This window comes from Rhinoraja longicauda, chromosome 33 (genome assembly GCF_053455715.1).
Source record: "Rhinoraja longicauda isolate Sanriku21f chromosome 33, sRhiLon1.1, whole genome shotgun sequence".
Classification (NCBI taxonomy): Eukaryota; Metazoa; Chordata; class Chondrichthyes; order Rajiformes; family Arhynchobatidae; genus Rhinoraja; species Rhinoraja longicauda.
In genome coordinates, this window is record NC_135985.1 from 19,952,975 (window position 1) to 19,970,623 (window position 17,649).

General features: G+C 46.5%; 1 protein-coding gene across 3 annotated transcripts in view; it reads left to right on the top strand.

Moving 5' to 3' along the window:
- LOC144608987 (membrane progestin receptor gamma-B-like) overlaps nucleotides 1-17,649 on the top strand; it is a 75,033-nt gene that overhangs the window by 49,056 nt on the left and 8,328 nt on the right. For 2 of the 3 annotated variants that reach the window (XM_078427279.1, XM_078427278.1), the window contains exons 4-8: nucleotides 1,505-1,710; nucleotides 2,660-2,786; nucleotides 11,953-11,997; nucleotides 13,859-13,955; nucleotides 17,099-17,243. In XM_078427279.1, coding sequence (XP_078283405.1) covers nucleotides 1,505-1,710; nucleotides 2,660-2,786; nucleotides 11,953-11,997; nucleotides 13,859-13,955; nucleotides 17,099-17,243 — 620 coding nt within the window. The remainder of the gene's footprint in view (nucleotides 1-1,504; nucleotides 1,711-2,659; nucleotides 2,787-11,952; nucleotides 11,998-13,858; nucleotides 13,956-17,098; nucleotides 17,244-17,649) is intronic. The other variant, XM_078427280.1, reaches the window with a different exon arrangement.

The following is a 17,649-nucleotide window of genomic DNA, read 5'->3' on the forward strand; positions in this document are numbered from 1 at the left end:
TGCTTTGCCTGTTCATGCCCCTGTCTAAATGTCTCTTCAATGTGGCTGTTGTATCTGCTTCCACTACCTCCCATGCCATTACGGGCACCGACAACTCTCTGTGTCAGAAAGTCGCCTCGCAAATCTCCTTTCAACATTCCTCTCAAATCTGTACCCTCATGCATCTGTCATCACCACCCAGGGAAAGTGACTCTATCCACCTTATCCATGTCTCTCCGACATACTTCCATCAGGATCTATTCTTTGCTGAAAATTGCAATCTCTCCTTTCTGGTACCACTTGTGCAAATCTTTTCCTTTGCACCTCTTCTGGCACCTATTAATATTGTGATATTTTTGCCTCCAACAATCTGTTGTATTAACACACATAATTGCAGAAGAAAGCCGGTATCAGTGACGGTAACCATGGAGCAACCCGCAACCTGCCGTGAAACCCTGTGGTTCACTCAACCTCCAGTGAAGTAATGGCCGGCATTGTCCACTTTGGGCTCCATATGTGACTGCAGAACACCCATGGTTTGACCCTTAACTGTCAATTTAGAAGGACCGATAAATAGTAACATCACCAGCAGTGTCTATGTAGCATGAACTAATTTTTGAAAGGTTATTTTAAATGAATTGATGAAAGATTCAAAATGTGAGATGTCCAGATGTCAATTGTGGTTCATTGGTTACCCTCCTGCGTGTGAAATCAGGAGGTTACAGGTTAATGTCAACTCCTGGGGATTTATTCATGAAACCTGGTCTGTTGTTCTGAAGGAGTACTGAGAGTTATGCAGCATTCAGAGTGTTGTACTGTAAGAAATATTGTTGATCAGAATGAGGGGATATCCTTACAAATTAAAAGGGCAATAATTTTAAACTGGATAAACCTCCGTCGGAGCACGTTTAATCTCAGGAATTCTCTACCAGAGGTAAAATCTCTGCTATTTTAGATTAGAGAAATCTTAAACAAAAGCCTTGGGTATGGCTTATTACATTCCGTTCACAGATACAGTGTGCAATAACAGGCCCTTCGGCCCACCGCGTCCGTGCCGACCACCTATACACTAGTTCTATCCTACACACGAGGGACAATTTGCAGAAGCTAATTAGCCGACAAACCTGCAAGTCTATGGGATGCGGGAGGAAACCGGAGCACCCGGAGAAAACCCACGCAGTCATAGGGGGAAGCTGCAAACTCTGTACAGGATCGAACCTGGTTCTGCAAGGCAGCAACTCCACCGCTGTGCCACTGTGCAGCCCTGATTGTGGAGGATGGATTGTTGGGGGAGACAGGTTAAGAGAAGGTAGATAAGTGTTTAAAGGATCAAAGGATGTTTAAAGGTTAAAGTCCTCCAAAGACGTGTGGGTTTGTAGGTTCATTGGCTTGGGTTTATATACTTGGTATAAGTGTAAATTGTCCCTAGTGTATGTAGGCTTGTGCAGGGATTGTTGGTCGATGCGGACTCAGTGGGCCGAAGGGCCTGTTTCCCTCTGCTTTAATATGTTGTCTTGTTCTGCAGGTACTTTGTCTGGAACCTGCTGGCCCTTTCATACACTCTGGACTTCTGGAACGAAGCTTACACATGGCCACTCCTGGTCTTCATGGTCTCCGCTTGTGTCTATCCTTTCACCTCAAGCTGTGCCCACACCTTTAGCTCAATGTCCACTCGAGCAAGGCACATCTGCTTCTTCTTCGACTACGGCGCTCTGAGCATCTACAGCCTAGGTAGGAGTGGTTGCATTGACTGCATGTGAACATACAACTGTTGGATGTGCTCTCGGTGTCTCTAGATGGTCCGCTAGAACGTTGGCAGTAGGTTTATATTCATTTCCCCCCCAGCACTTGCACATTGTGGCTGCAATCTGCAGTAATCCCACTGAAGCAGCTTGCCTCAGTTACTGCCAAGTCCTCGTTCTCCACCGTCTCACGGGCAGCAAAACCAGGCAAGTTGGGAACCTTGTTGCCTGCAAGTTCCTCTCAACAGTCGATAGTGCTTAATTTATCGCATATGCAACTGCACAATGAAATTCTTTTTTGCATCCATTTCACATGCGGGCGCTGCCATTATTGGCGCTACTATACAAAATCCGGTCGGACCGCGCGCTCGATGTACTGGAGCGGTTCCCGCGAACTGATGTCCCTCTCCTCTCCTCGCCCGGCCATCTTCGTGTCCCGAGCCCACCCTCTGCAGCCGACCCGAATCTGCTGGAGGCATTACTCTGGTTCACCCTCCAAGTCACGCCAGAGATTACCAGTCCATCATCATCATTAGTCAACCCCTGGGCCTGACTACCTCACGTCTGGTACCGACCGCCACCCCATGGACGGTGGTGATTTGGCGAAGGTTTTTTCACCATCCACCGCTGGTGGGAAGTCACGGTGGGCCACAAATGCTGGCTCCGACTGCAGTGTCCCTATCCTATCAACGAGAGGTAGCATTACCTGCCCCCTTCACATAAACCGAAGATAGACACTAGCTCAGCGGGGTACAGGCAGCATCTCTAGAGAGAAGGAATGGGTGGCGTTTTGGGTCGAGACCCTTTACATCAGCCACATAAACCTAAACCACTGCCCACGCTAGTGGGATGCAACAGGAGACACTTTGAGGAGATGCACGCGGGTTACAAGCTGGTCAACTACAAGTGACCCCATTGCATTGTTTTCCACCCCTCAGGCTCTGCGACCGTCTATGCAGCCTACATCATGCCGGACAAGTGGATCAACAGCACCTTCCACGAGTGGTTCATGCCTCTCGCCGTCTTCAACACCGTTGTTTGCACTGGTCTGTCGTGCTACTCCCGGTAGGCTGGCCCACCTCAGCGCCACTCCATGTTCCTTCTGGTGATGGTGCAACAAAGGGTTATCACAATGACCACTGGTTATACTGTATAGGAAAATAGCCTGCAGATGCTGGTTCAAATTGAAGGTAAACACAAAATGCTGGAGTAACTCAGCGGACCAGGCAGCATCTCAGGAGAGAAGGGATGGGTGACGTTTCGGGTCGAGCCCATTCTTCGGACATTGACTTCTCCAACTTCAGATAGTTCCTCTGTCCCTCTCTTTCCCCTCCCCTTTCCTAATTCTGCCACTGTCTTCCTGTCTCCTACTACATCCTATCTTTCTCCCGCCCCCCACCCCCCCGACATCAGTCTGAAGAAGGGTCTCGACCCGAAAAGTCACCCATTCCTTCTCTCCTGAGATGCTGTCTGACCCGCTGAGTTACTCCAGCTTTTTGTCTACCTACTGGTTGCGCTGAATCCCTGTTGCTCACTGACTTGTTGGTAATAGAGTGAAGGGCGTTGTGCAGAATGGATGCATCCAAATTGTCAGGGAATATCAACATTCTGAGCTAACTGCTAGGAAAAGGCCTCAACTCTGACCACACTCTATTTATAACTTTACACTTTGACCCTAATTGTATTCTAAACCTGTTTATACAACAGTCCTAATGCCTCTGATGTCGAAACTACACTGACCATAATTGTACTCTGAACCTGTTCATACATTGACCCCAAAACCTCTGACCTCTAACGGCTCTTTGACCTTAATTGTACTCTGAACCTATTTATATTATGACCCTAATAATTCTGGTCCCTAATTATAACTTGACCCAAATGCACTCAGACCCTAATTATTGGGTAATCTTAATGACTAACTTCTAATTGTACTTTGATAGATTAGCCATGATTGAATGGCGGAGTAGACTTGATGGGCCAAATGGCCTAATTCTACTCCTATTCCTTATGACCTTATGACAAAAAGACCCTGGTCTTAATTATGCCCTGGCCCTGTTACTCTTTAATCCTAGTTACACTTCAATTTTGGCTGTCCCTTTACCTCCCCGCTAAACTCTATCCAAGGACCCAAACAGTCTTTCCAGGTGAGACAGAGGTTCACCTGCACCTCCTCCAACCTCATCTATTGTATCCGCTGCTCTAGATGTCAACTTCTTTACATCAGCGAAACCAAACGCAGGCTCGGCGATCGTTTCGCTCAACACCTTCGCTCAGTCCGCCTTAACCAACCTGATCTTCCGGTGGCTGAGCACTTCAACTCCCCCTACCACTCCCAGTCTGACCTTTCTGTCATGGGCCTCCTCCAGTGCCATAGTGAGGCCCACCGGAAATTGGAGGAACAGCACCTCATATTTCGCTTGGGCAGCTTGCAGCCCAGCGGTATGAACATTGACTTCTCCAACTTTAGATAGTTCCTCTGTCCCTCTCTTCCCCTCCCCCTTCCCAGTTCTCCCTCTATCTTCCTGTGTCCACCTATATCCTTCCTTTGTCCCGCCCCCTGACATCAGTCTGAAGAAGGGTCCCGACCTAAAACGTCGCCCATTCCTTCTCTCCTGAGATGCTGCCTGACCTGCTGAGTTTCTCCAACATTTTGTGAAATAAATACCTTCGATTTGTAGCAGCATCTGCAGTTATTTTCTTACACTTGGCTATGTTGTGATAGTTTCATTGCACCATGACTATAATTGCATGTTGACACTGTGAGTCCTGCGGCACTTTGCTTCCGAGTTGATGTTCTCTCAATCTCCCACCACCATTATGGTGGGGCCCATTGGACTTACGATGCAGGAGATTGAGGGAATCACGACTGAAATTTTAAGCAACTGTGACACTATTAACCCTATGGTCCCTGGCCATCACTGATTTACTTTTCCCCTTTGATGTTCATCTATTCTGACTGTTACTGTACTAGCCCAGTCTTGGGGTGATATGGATTTCCACCAGGGATTTTCCTGATTATCCTAAAATAGCCCATTTCTCTGAATTGACGCTAATCATCTACATTAATTGCAACAGGATATCTAGAAAACCCTTTTGGAAATTCTACCCATCCTGTGTTCAGCAAATGAAAAGCCAGCTTCTTAATCCACGAGGCCACGCCACGCTTTCCTTGTCTAACCAAGGCAACATCTTTACCTTTAATCTCAATTCCCCATCGTTACTCTGAATCCAGCAATTTTAACCCATTTGCTATTCAAAAACCGGTTCATTTTAAGAAACTAGTTCCTCAATGTGAAGATAGTACCTTCTACATTCTTACTCCTCATTCCACGAAGAGGAGTCTCAGTTTTAATTTCAAAGATGACCCTCTTGAGCTTCACTGTGAAATAACCAGGGAAAGTATCACAGGGGCATTTCAGAAACAGTGTATATTTTCTTTGAACACGTTGAGTCATGAAGTCTATGAGCATAAGGTTGCTTGACGTAGAGCCAAGAATGGGCTAATTAAAAATCCAACTATTTTTCCTGTTGGGCAACACGTGTCAGGAGAATGTTAGCTGGTCAACGACAATGGTGTTGGGGTGGGGCAGTTTGAGGGGGGATCTAACGTGAGGAAAACTTCAGGGATAGCAGTAGAGAGTTGGGAACATTGCAGCGGAACGCATTGTATTGCCCAGTCTTCACTTCTCTGAACAGACCACATCCTTATACCTCCATAACTTGGTGTCATCTAAACAGACCAAGTTGATTTACCTCATCCTCTCCTGTCCAAGAATGATGTGGCCAGCACTTTCAGTATTCCACTGGAGAATTGGCATACATTGGGAGAAGACCTGCTTGAGCAGTACTTGTGACCATGTGTGATTAACACTTGTATGCATTTACCCCTGCACAGAGTGAAGGTTTGACGTAATTGGGTCGGGTTTAGGAAGGATATTCTTGCTCGTGAGGGCGTGCAGCGTAGGTTTACTAGGTTAATTCCCGGAATGGCGGGACTGTCGTATGTTGAAAGACTGGAGCAACTAGGCTTGTATAAACTGGAATTTAGAAGGATGAGAGGGGATCTTATAAGATTATTAAGGGGTTGGACACATGTTCCCAATGTTGGGGGAGTCCAGAACCAGGGGCCACAGTTTAAGAATAAGGGGTAGGCCATTTAGAAGGGAGATGAGAAAAAACCTTTTCCGTCAGAGAGTTGTGAATCTGTGGAATTCTCTGCCTCAGAAGGCAGTGGAGGCCAATTCTCTGAATGCATTCAAGAGAGAGCTAGATAGAGCTCTTAAAGATAGCGGAGTCAGGGGGTATGGGGAGAAGGCAGGAACCGGGTACTGATTGAGAATGATCAGCCATGATCACATTGAATGGTGGTGCTGGCTCGAAGGGCCGAATGACCTACTCCTGCACCTATTGTCTATTGTCTATTATGGTTTACTGCAGTTCATTTTTAAAATTTGGAATATTCCATTTTTGGGTATGGTTCATGTTCAACCTTTTATTTTACTTTCACAACTTCAGGAGGATGCCGCAGAGAAATAGCTCAGGGCACTGGATGTCATTTATGCTGCACCGTTCTCATAGTGTTAGTCTTAGATGGCCTCCTACTTTGATGCACTCCTGTAAACACGGCAGCAACGACAAGGTTAAGTTATATATCACCTTTAACACAGTAAAGCATCCAATGATCACGCAAATGAAAATTAAATCAAAACACAGATGCTGGAAATCTGAAGCAAAACCAAAAATTGCTAGAAACACTCAGCGTGTCAGGTTTAGGTTTAGTCTTGTTGTTGTTGTCATGTGTACCCGAGGTACAGTGAAAAGCTTCGTTTTGCATCCGTCCTAAAGGATCAGATATACCATACATAAATACAACCAAGTCAAACTGAAGTACAATGGATAGAGCAAAGCAGGATTTACAGAGTGCAGAATATAGTTCTCAGCATTGTAGCGCATCGTTTCCATTGGCAAAGTCCATTATGAGGCAGTGGTGAATTGGGCAAAACTCTATCTTATGGAATGGCCATTCTGGTGCCTGTGAACAGAGGGGAAGAGGCTGCTTCTGAGTCTAGTGGTGCTTGCTTTCAAGCTTCCGTACCTTCTGATGGACGCATCCATGGAAAGGGAAACATAAATATTTTGGATTTAACGTAGATGGGTTTGTTCTTATGTTTGCAGATGACACCAAGATTGCTGAGGGCAGGCTATCAAAGTGTACAGCTGGACCTAGATCAGCTGCAGCAAGAGGCGGAGAAATGGCAGATTTAATCCGAGCAAGTGTGAGGTGTTGCACTTTGGGGGGGGGTTGAATGTAAGGGGAAAATATACAATTAACGGCAAGACCCTTAAAGCATTGATGTACAGAGGGTCCATAACTCCTTGAAAGTGGCTACTCAAGTCGATAGAATGGCAAAGAAGGCGTATGGCATGCTTGCCTTCAATGGTTGGGGCATTGTGTATAAGAGTCAGAAAGTTTTATAGGACTTTGGTTTGGCCGCATTTGGAGTATTGTGTGCAGTTCTGGTCACCCCATTACAGGGAGGTTATGAAGGTTTTGAAAAGGAGGAGGTTTACCAAAATGATGCCTGGATTAGGCAATTTAGCTATAGAGACAGGTTGAACAGATTTGGATTGTTTTTACTGGAATGCCAAGGGTTGCAGGGAAACCTGATAGAAGTGTATAAAATTATGAGAGGCATAGATAGGGTAGACAGTCAGAATCTTTTCCTCTGGATGGACAATTCAAATACCAGAGAGCGAAGCTGATAAAGTTGCAGTTTGCCGTGCTCCAATTCAGTATTTCCCACAAGGTCTAGCCTTCGCTCTATTCAAAACAATCTTAAAACTTATGCAGTTATGATCACTATTCCCGAAGTGCTCTTCCACTGATACACCGGTCACCTGGCCAGGCTCATTTCTCAACACAAGTCCCTTCTCGTGTTGGACTATCCACATACTGTTTCAAGAAACCTTCTTGGATAGACCTCACAGATTCTACCCCGTCCAAGCCTTCAGCCCTGAGCACGCCCCAGTCAATATTGGGAAACCCACAAAGACAAACCTAGACACAAAATGCTGGAGTAACTCAGCGGGTCAGGCAGCATCTCAGGAGAGAAGGAATGGGTGTCGTTTCGGGTCGAGACCCTTCTTCAGTCTGATGTCAGGGGAGGGGGAGGGACAAAGATAGGATGTAGACGGAGACAGGAAGACTAGTAGGAGAACTGGGAAGGGGAGGGGACAGAGAGGGGAAGCAAGGACTATCTGAAGTGAGAGAAGTCAATGTTCAAAACATTCCTTCTCTCCTGAGATGCTGCCTGACCCGCTGAGTTACTCCAGCATTTTGTGTCTACCTTCGATTTAAACCAGCATCTGCAGGTTTTTTGCTGCACTAAGACAAACCTGTTGTTTTGGCATCTTTTGGTAATCTGTCAACATTTCTGTTCTTCTATTTCCCATTTGCTACTGGCTCTAGTAAATCCCATTAGAGTGCTTGCACCTTCCTTATTTCTAAGCTCTTCCATTGTGACAGTCTCCCTGATTAGTAGTGCAAATCCTCCACCTCTTTTGCCTCCCTCTCAATTACGTCGGAAATATCAAAACCGTGGAACATTGAGCTGCCAGTGGAGTCCCCCTCGAAACCACGTTCTTCAATGGCCTCAACATCACAGTCCCAAGCACTGATCCAGGCTCTAAGTTCATCTGTCTTCATCTGCCTTGCATTGAAATAAATACACCTCAACCCATCAGTGTTACAACATCCCTTCACCTCTCCCTGTCTGTACTGGTCCTAACCTTTACCTTCTCATCATTCCTTCCAAGTTATTGCCTATTACTCTGGTTCCCACCCTTCTGCTAACATTAACTCTGTTTCCCCTTCCACAATGATGTCTGACCTGCTGAGTGCTTCCAATATTTGCGGATTTTATTCTAATGTCACATCAAATTCCTGCTTCAATCTTTCCAGGGTGTCACGGCAGTGTAGCGGTAGAGTTGCTGCCTTACAGCACTAGAGGCCCCGGTTCGATCCTGACTATGGGTGCTGTCAGTACGTACTTCCCGTGACCCGCGTGTTTTCCCCAATTGCTCTGGTTGCCTCCCACATTCCAAAGACGTACAGATTTGTAGGTTAATTGGCTTCAGTTAAAATTGTTATTTGTCCCTAGTGTGTAGGATAGTGCGGGGATTGATGGTCGGCGTGGACCCAGGGGGCCGATAGGCCTGTTTTTCCTGCGCAATATCTCTAAACTAAACTAAACTAGACTCCTGCACCTACCAGAGTGTGTGTTTTTTTAATTGTTGATGTGCTGCCTGAAGTGGTTGCATACATCCTGTAAGCTGGCAATGTGGCCACACCATTGTTGGCGATTCTTTCCATGGTTGCAATCAAAAAGAGTTGTGACAAGAGGGATTTTCTTTCTGTTGAGGCAGGAAAAGTAGCCAGGATTTGCGCTCTGCTGTTATCCGCTAACGTGGCCAAGTGAATGGACATCAGACTGGTGCAGACAATGGTGCCTTCTGTGCCTGACCAGCTTGCATTACACCAGCACACATCTGGCTGGCATCTTCAGCCCCCAAGTGCTTGTGCCTGGGGAACTGCAACACAGATAGCTGTTAAAATTTATAGATGTTTTTAATGGCGCTATTCAAAATCTCCCAGACAACAATCAGAGCTTCAATCTCGATTGTTGTTGTCAAGGGAGAGGTAATTGTGAGTTTACTGTAGCTAATGTTTAAGATGATTTATATCCAATATTCATTTAGTGCTGGAGTATTTAAACCAAATCCCACTGTGATTAGCGTAAATATAAGCACACTTACAGCACAAAAGATGGACATTCAGCCCATTGACCCCAATACCATCGATTTATTCACAAAATGCTGGAGTAACTCAGCAGGTCAGGCAGCATCTCGGGAGAGAAGGAATGGATGACGTTTCGGGTCGAGACCCTTCTTCAGACCAGCATCTGCAGTTATTTTCTTATACTTCTTGACCCCATTACCATCTCCTGGTTGACTAGGTGGGCCAGTACCATTCCCTGTCTCTTTCTCCGAATTATTCACAACCCTGCATGATCTTTCTCAACGGCGGGATCTTATTGAAACATATAAAATTCTTAAGGGGTTGGACAGACTAGATGCGGGAAGTTTGTTCCCGATGTTGGGGGAGTCCAGAACCACGGGTCACAGCTTAAGGATAAGGGGGAAGTCTTTTAGGACCGAGATGAGAAAACATTTCTTCACACAGAGAGTGGTGAGTCTGTGGAATTCTCTGCCACAGAAGGTAGTTGAGGCCAGTTCATTGGCTATATTTAAGAGGGAGTTAGATGTGGCCCTTTTTGCTAAAGGGATCAGGGGGTATGGAGAGAAGGCAGGTACAGGCTACTGAGCTGGATGATCAGCCATGATCATATTGAATGGCGGTGCAGGCTCGAAGGGCCGAATGGCCTACTCCTGCACCTATTTTCTATGTTTCTATGACCCCCCATTCACAAACGTCCTCTATTCCTCGTGTGTCCCTCCCACTATTAAAGCATGTGCAGGAAATTGCGCAGGAAGGAACTGCAGATGCTGGTTTATACCGACAACAGAAACAAAATGCTGAGAGAAAAAGAACAGGTGTCGCTTCGGGTCAGAACCCTTCTTCAGACTTCTTCTTCTTGCGTGTGGCGTGCACAGCCTAAAGTTGTAGGCCAGGGGTAGACATGCAGGCCAGGGCAGCATCAGTAGCTGGGAGGATAGCCTTGATGCCACCAGGGAAAAGCTTCTTCAGACTGAAAGGAAATTGTGACATCTACTGGCCGAATGAGGCACTGCTGATCCTTCAGAACATGGTATTTATTCACAAAATGCTGGAGTAACTCAGTAGGTCAGGCAGCATCTCATGAGAGAAGGAATGGGTAGACCCATTCCTTCTCTCCTGAGATGCTGCCTGACCTGCTGAGTTAATCCAGCATTTTGTGAATAAATACCTCCGATTTGTACCAGCATCTGCAGTTATTTTCTTATACTTCAGAACGTGGGAGACATCCAAAATTAACAAGAGCAGAATGCACTGGAAATCAAAAATGGCTGCAGCAGGGAAATGATCAAATAAAATTTGCTTTTGCCATTTTTCTATCATAGTCATCGGGGATCACTTGAAGTTGAGTGCGATGGTCCATCTGTTGTTCCTTTCTGTGGGTCTTGAGACGGCTGAAGAGGCCGATTCTGGAGCCACAGAGGGTGGTGGGTTGTTTGGAACGAGCTGCCGGAGGAGGTAGTTGAGACATTTGCAACGTTTAAGAAACGATTAAACAGGTACTTGGATAGGACAGGTTTAGAGGGATATGGGCCAAACGCAGGCAGGTGTAGATTGGTCATGTTGGTTGGTGTGGGCAAGTTGGGACGAAGAGCTTGTTTCCCCGCTGTGTGACTATGACTCATAGAGGCGATGGAATCGTGGTTTAAATATAATTTACATTGTTAGATCGTAATATACATTGAGATGTATATTAGACCATTCACAACGTCAGAACTTTTGAGCTAGACAAATATTTTTTGAAGTGTATTGGTGACATATTCTAGGAAAGACTGCAGCCAATTTCTGCACAGCAACATCCTACAGATTATAGACAATAGACAATAGGTGCAGGAGTAGGCCATTCAGCCCTTCGAGCCAGCACCGCCATGCACCGTGATCATGGCTGACCATGCACAATCAGTATCCCGTTCCTGCCTTCTCCCCATATCCCCTGACTCCGCTGTCATTAAGAGCTCTATCTAACTCTCACTTGAAAACATTCAGAGAATTGGCCTCCACTGCCTTCTGAGGCAGAGATGTGAAGACTAGATCATCTGCGTTCGATGGTGGGTAAATATTCCCTAGGACACCATGGAGAGCCCAACGGGTCTTTTTTGAAATGGTGGCCATGTGTTATCAGCAGTTATAAGCACAACTGAAACAACACTAGATGCAGCAGTACCACCCTGCCCGGTGCTAGTCCAGTGCATCACCCCACCTTACATTCTCAGGTGGGGCTTAAGATCGAGAACAAGCAGTGATGCCCACTGCTTGTTCAGACTCTGTTAACAAATGCCTCAAGCTTCTTCACGTGGACCTGCTTTGGATGACGATGCTGGCTCTTCACATTGTCTTTGTCTCTAACACTGTGTATAAAGTGCTTCTCTTCCCACTTCCTTTGTTGCTAACACAAAACCTGCTATTTCCTTCCCTTCACTGTCTTGCTCGGCATAGGCTGGGATTGCCTTTCATCAACTTTAACTGCAGCATCACTGAAAGGTAAGCGAAAGCTAAATAAAAGTAAGGCCGGAATAGTAATTGTGGCTGTTTTTGTGCAGATTTCTAATGTGCCTTGTTGAAACCTCCCAGCGAACATTTTCAACCTCTCTTCAACATCTTCCATTAAAACAGCACAGGGAGCATATTAGAACATGCTTATTATTATTTTGAATGAGCTATTTTGTTCTCTATTCCAGGATTCTCAACATTCTGCATGTGAGATCTCCCAGGAATTATAAAAATCCCACAAAGTTCACACCACAACCCTCATCTCCATTCCATGAGCTCCCTGGCCCAACCAAGCCCTCTCCACACGTGCACCCACTCAGAGAGGCTGCTGGCACAAGAGTAGAGTGTTTGCCCTTTGGTCCGGGCCTGCTTCATTCTCTGGCACTCAGCTGAGATGACACGGAGAAGGGAGGGATGGAGCCACAAGGAACTGTGGAGGTTGGAGTCTTCAGCTTGATGCCGAGTGCTGGAGGAACTCCACGGATCAGGCAGAATCTGGGCAGGGAAATGGACAAATGGCGTTTCAGGTCAGGACCCTTCTTCAGACCAATTGACCAGTCTGGAGAGGGGCCTCAACACAAAACGTCTAATCAGTCCCAACCCCCAAAGAAACCATCTGCCCATTTCCCACCACAGACGCCGCCTGACCCACTGAGCTTCTCCGCCAGTTCTTTTTGTGTCTAACAAGGAGAGCCTGCCAAGGCTGGGATAGACTCTGTGCTTCATTGCACTGAGTCCTTCAGAGCAGCAGGGGACAGGTGCAGTCTGGGTTGTACCTGAGCCTATCTCCTCATCTCCTAGTCCACCTTGCGCCCGATCGATGGAGGGAAACACCAGCCAATGTTCCCACTTCTGGTCACTTCGTCACGAGCTCCGTGGGAACATGGTGGAGCGTAGGATCGAGCTTCATCACCTTGACCTCTCTCCCTCAGAAGGTCAAAGCCTCAAAGTCCAAACTGTCCCGGGGATAAAATGGGCACCAGATGAGATGCAGGTCTCATTAAAAGTTCCCTCAGAGTCATTTGGCTTGAAAAGCAGGAATGGTGTATAACAGACAACCAAAGTGAAACCGAGACACAAGGAACTGCAGATGCTAGAATCTTGAGTAAAGCACAAAGTGCTGGAGTAACTCTGCGGGTTAGGCAGCATCTCTGGGTGGTCGACAACTCAACGGCATGAATATTGAATTCTCTAATTTTAGGTAACAACTCCCCGCTTTCCACCCCCTCTCCCATTCCTGCGTTCACTCACTCCCCCTCCCTCCCCCCACCCCAACCCCTTTACACACCCATTTCTCCCACTATCTCCCCCCTCCCCACGCCCCCTTTCCCCCTAACCCAATCCCCTTTCACATATTCCTCTGGCTTTACTCCTCTTCCATCGTATCTCACACCCTTTTGTCCCCTTTTCATCTCTAGCCAAATATCTGCCAATGAACCCCCCCCCCCTCACCTGTATCCATCTATCGGTCACATGTCTGGCTTTGTCCTGCTCTCCCCTCCTCTTTTCCAGCTTTCTCCCTCCCGTTACAAACAGACTAAAGAAGGGTCCCGACCCGGAAACATTGTCTGCATACATCCTGCACGGATGCTGCCTGACCCGCTGAGTTACTCCATCGCTTTGTGTTTCACCAAAGTGAAATTGTTCAGCCCAGCCTGAAATTCATCCCAGTTCACAAGATGATGGATGTTTCTGATTAGAGAAAGAAGAAAATGGAAGTGAGAGAGAAGGTGGCTGGAAGTTCAGCAGCCATTTCACATTAGGCCGCGTGGCCACAGCAGGCTGACTATTCGGGTTATGGCAGGAGCGAGCTGTCTTTGCTAACATTTGCTAACAATGGCTCTTGTTTCAGGTTTCCAGAGCAGGAAAGTCCAAACATGAGCAAAGTCTTGCGAATCATTGCGTTTGCTTACCCATATTTCTTTGACAACATCCCGCTGTTCTACAGGGTATGTCTACCTCTGTGTGGTGTTGGTAATTGTGAGGAATGTTTTCTGTTTGTTTTCCTTTGCTTCAGGACACACTGCATGTTAGAAAGTACCAACATACCTTGATTCTTTTTATTTAGTTTTTGTTTTAGTTTCTAGAGATACAGCATGGAAACAGGCTCTTCAGCCCCACCAATTCCACGCCAACCATCGATCGCCTGTTCACACGAGTTCTCTGTTATCCCACTTTCTCATCCCCTCCAGACACACTAGGGACAATTTTCAGATGGCCAATTAACCTACAAACCCGCACGGCTTTGGGATGTGGGAGGAAATCGGAACACCCGGTCGAAATCAAATGCTGTCATAGGGAGAACAATAGACAATAGACAATAGACAATAGGTGCAGGAGAAGGCCATTCAGCCCTTCGAGCCAGCACCGCCATTCAATGCGATCATGGCTGATCACTCTCAATCAGTACCCCGTTCCTGCCTTCTCCCCATACCCCCTCACTCCGTTATCCTTAAGAGCTCTATCCAGCTCTCTCTTGAAAGCATCCAACGAACTGGCCTCCACTGCCTTCTGAGGCAGAGAATTCCACACCTTCACCGCTCTCTGACTGAAAAAGTTCTTCCTCATCTCCGTTCTAAATGGCCTACCCCTTATTCTTAAACTGTGGCCCCTTGTTCTGGACTCCCCCAACATTGGGAACATGTTTCCTGCCTCTAATTTGTCCAATCCCCTAATTATCTTATATGTTTCAATAAGATCCCCCCTCATCCTTCTAAATTCCAGTGTATACAAGCCTAATTGTTCCAGCCTTTCAACATACGACAGTCCCGCCATTCCGGGAATTAACCTAGTGAACCTACGCTGCACGCCCTCAATAGCAAGAATATCCTTCCTCAAATTTGGAGACCAAAACTGCACACAGTACTCCAGGTGCGGTCTCACCAGGGCCCGGTACAACTGTAGAAGGTCCTCTTTGCTCCTCCACGCAGACAGCATCCAAAGTCTGGAACAAACTCGGGTCTCTGGTGCTGTGAGGCAGCAGCTCTACCAGCTGTTTCCACCCTTTCCACAGCTTAAATTTTAAAGTCCAAGTGCGGGGAAAAATTCTCCCCTTTGTGCAGCAACTAATATTTAGGTGAGGTGCAGGGTAGATTTTATATTCTTTTACAAAATAAGAATCTTTGACAACCTTTATTTCCCCAATCCGTTTGCTCAAAAATCACGTTATATGTGGTTTATGAAATAGGAAGAGGCCATTCGTCCCCTTGAGCCTGTTCCAGCCCACAGAGCGATTCCATCAACCTCATTCCCCGACATATTCCCCTGCAATTTATTCCCGCTCACACCCCTCTCAGCTAAGTCCTGATTCTGCTACCCACCACCTACATTAGCACCGGCCATTCACCATAATGCTTTACAGCGAATGCAGCGCTGGAGACTCAGGTTCGATCCTGACTACGGGTGCTGCACTGTAAGGAGTTTGTACGTTCTCCCCGTGACCTGCGTGGGTTTTCTCCGAGATCTTCGGTTTCCTCCCACACTCCAAAGACGTACAGGTATGTAGGTTAATTGGCTGGGTAAATGTAAAAATTGTCCCTAGTGGGTGTAGGATAGTGTTAATGTACGGGGATCGCTGAGTGGCACGGACTTGGAGGGCCGAAAAGGCCTGTTTCCGGCTGTATATATATGATGATGATGATAACAACAAGCACCCCCACGTTGTAAATTGATTGCAAGTCCATGTTAGCAGTATTGATTAATGCAGTTCTTTGTAAATTGTGAACATGTAATAAAGGCTCCTTGTTAAGGAAAAAAACCCACATAATGTTGCCCATTGCCAGGTGTTCAACAGCATCATCACCAGCTGGTGAATTCAGTATCATTGGGAGAACAAGGCAGGAATAAATAATTAAAAGCTAGGATCAAACGGTAGCTCTCTGCTAGTAAATGTCTGCCACCCTTTCATTCAATTTGGGACAAAGCAACACAGAGCTTTAGGTGTTTGTATATAGATCTTCATTGTGGAACTAAAATAGATTTACGTACATGTACTATACATATAACATATAACAACTACAGCATGGAAACAGGCCTGTCCGGCCCTACCAGTCCACGCCGACCATTCTCCCTGACCTAGTCTCATCTACCTGCACTCAGACCATAACCCTCTAATCCCCTCCTATCCATATACCTATCCAATTTACTCTTAAATAATAAAATCGAGCCAGCCTCCACCACTTCCACCGGAAGCCCATTCCATACAGCCACCACCCTCTGAGTAAAGAAGTTCCCCCTCATGTTACCCCTAAACCTTTGTCCCTCAATTCTGAAGCTATGTCCCCTTGTTGGAATCTTCCCCACTCTCAAAGGGAAAAGCCTACCCATGTCAACTCTGTCCGTCCCTCTCAAAATTTAAAAAACCTCTATCAAGTCCCCCCTCAACCTTCTACGCTCCAGAGAATAAAGACCCAACCTGTTCAACCTCTCTCTGTAGCCTAAGTGCTGAAACCCAGGCAACATTCTAGTAAATCTCCTCTGTACCCTCTCCATTTTGTCGACATCCTTCCTATAATTTGGCGACCAGAACTGCACTCCATACTCCAGATTCGGCCTCACCAATGCCCTGTACAATTTTAACATTACATCCCAACTTCTATACTCGATGCTCTGATTTATAAAGGCAAGCATACCAAACGCCTTCTTCACCACCCTATCCACATGAGATTCCACCTTCAGGGAACAATGCACAGTTATTCCCAGATCCCTCTGTTCCACTGCATTCCTCAATTCCCTACCATTTACCCTGTACGTCCTATTTTGATTTGTCCTACCAAAATGCAGCACCTCACACTTATCAGCATTAAACTCCATCTGCCATCTTTCAGCCCACCCTTCCAAAAGGCCCAAGTCTCTCTGTAGACACATATAAGTCTCTCTGTATACACATATATTCATAATTATAGATAGATATGTACATAAAATATCTGCATATTTGACGGTGGATAACAATGGGGCATGCAAGCTGCGGACATGGGCAGTTGCTCTATTGAGTGTTCACTTGGCTCCGTGTTACGGTGAGCATGCCCTGAGGTTATTCTCCACAAGCTGTGGTGTAACTGATAGTGTTTCTGTCATGTTTCTCTCTGCCCAGCTGTTCATTTGCACAGGAGAGGGATGTGCCCACAACGAGACGATTCCTATCCACTACAGGCACGTGGCACTTGCATTAATGACCGGCTTCTTGTTTGCCACACACTTGCCTGAGCGACTCGCTCCGGGGACGTTTGACTACATTGGTGAGAACATCAACTCCTCGATACCATTCCTCGTGCAGTCACTGACCAGTCGCTACGCCGCGGACATACAGATCCAGAAACCAACCCTATGCCCAGCCGGAACTTGAGTTATTTCGAGATTAGAAACATAGAAAATAGGTGCAGGAGTAGGCCATTCGGCCCTTCGAGCCTGCACCGCCATTCAATATGATCATGGCTGATCATTCAGCTCAGTAGCCTGTACCTGCCTTCTCTCCATACCCCCCGAACCCTCTAGCAAAAAGGGCCACATCTAACTCCCTCTTAAATATAGCCAATGAACTGGCCTCAACTACCTTCTGTGGCAGGGAATTCCACAGACTCACCACTCTCTGTGTGAAGAAATGTTTTCTCATCTCGGTCCTAAAAGACTTCCCCCTTATCCTTA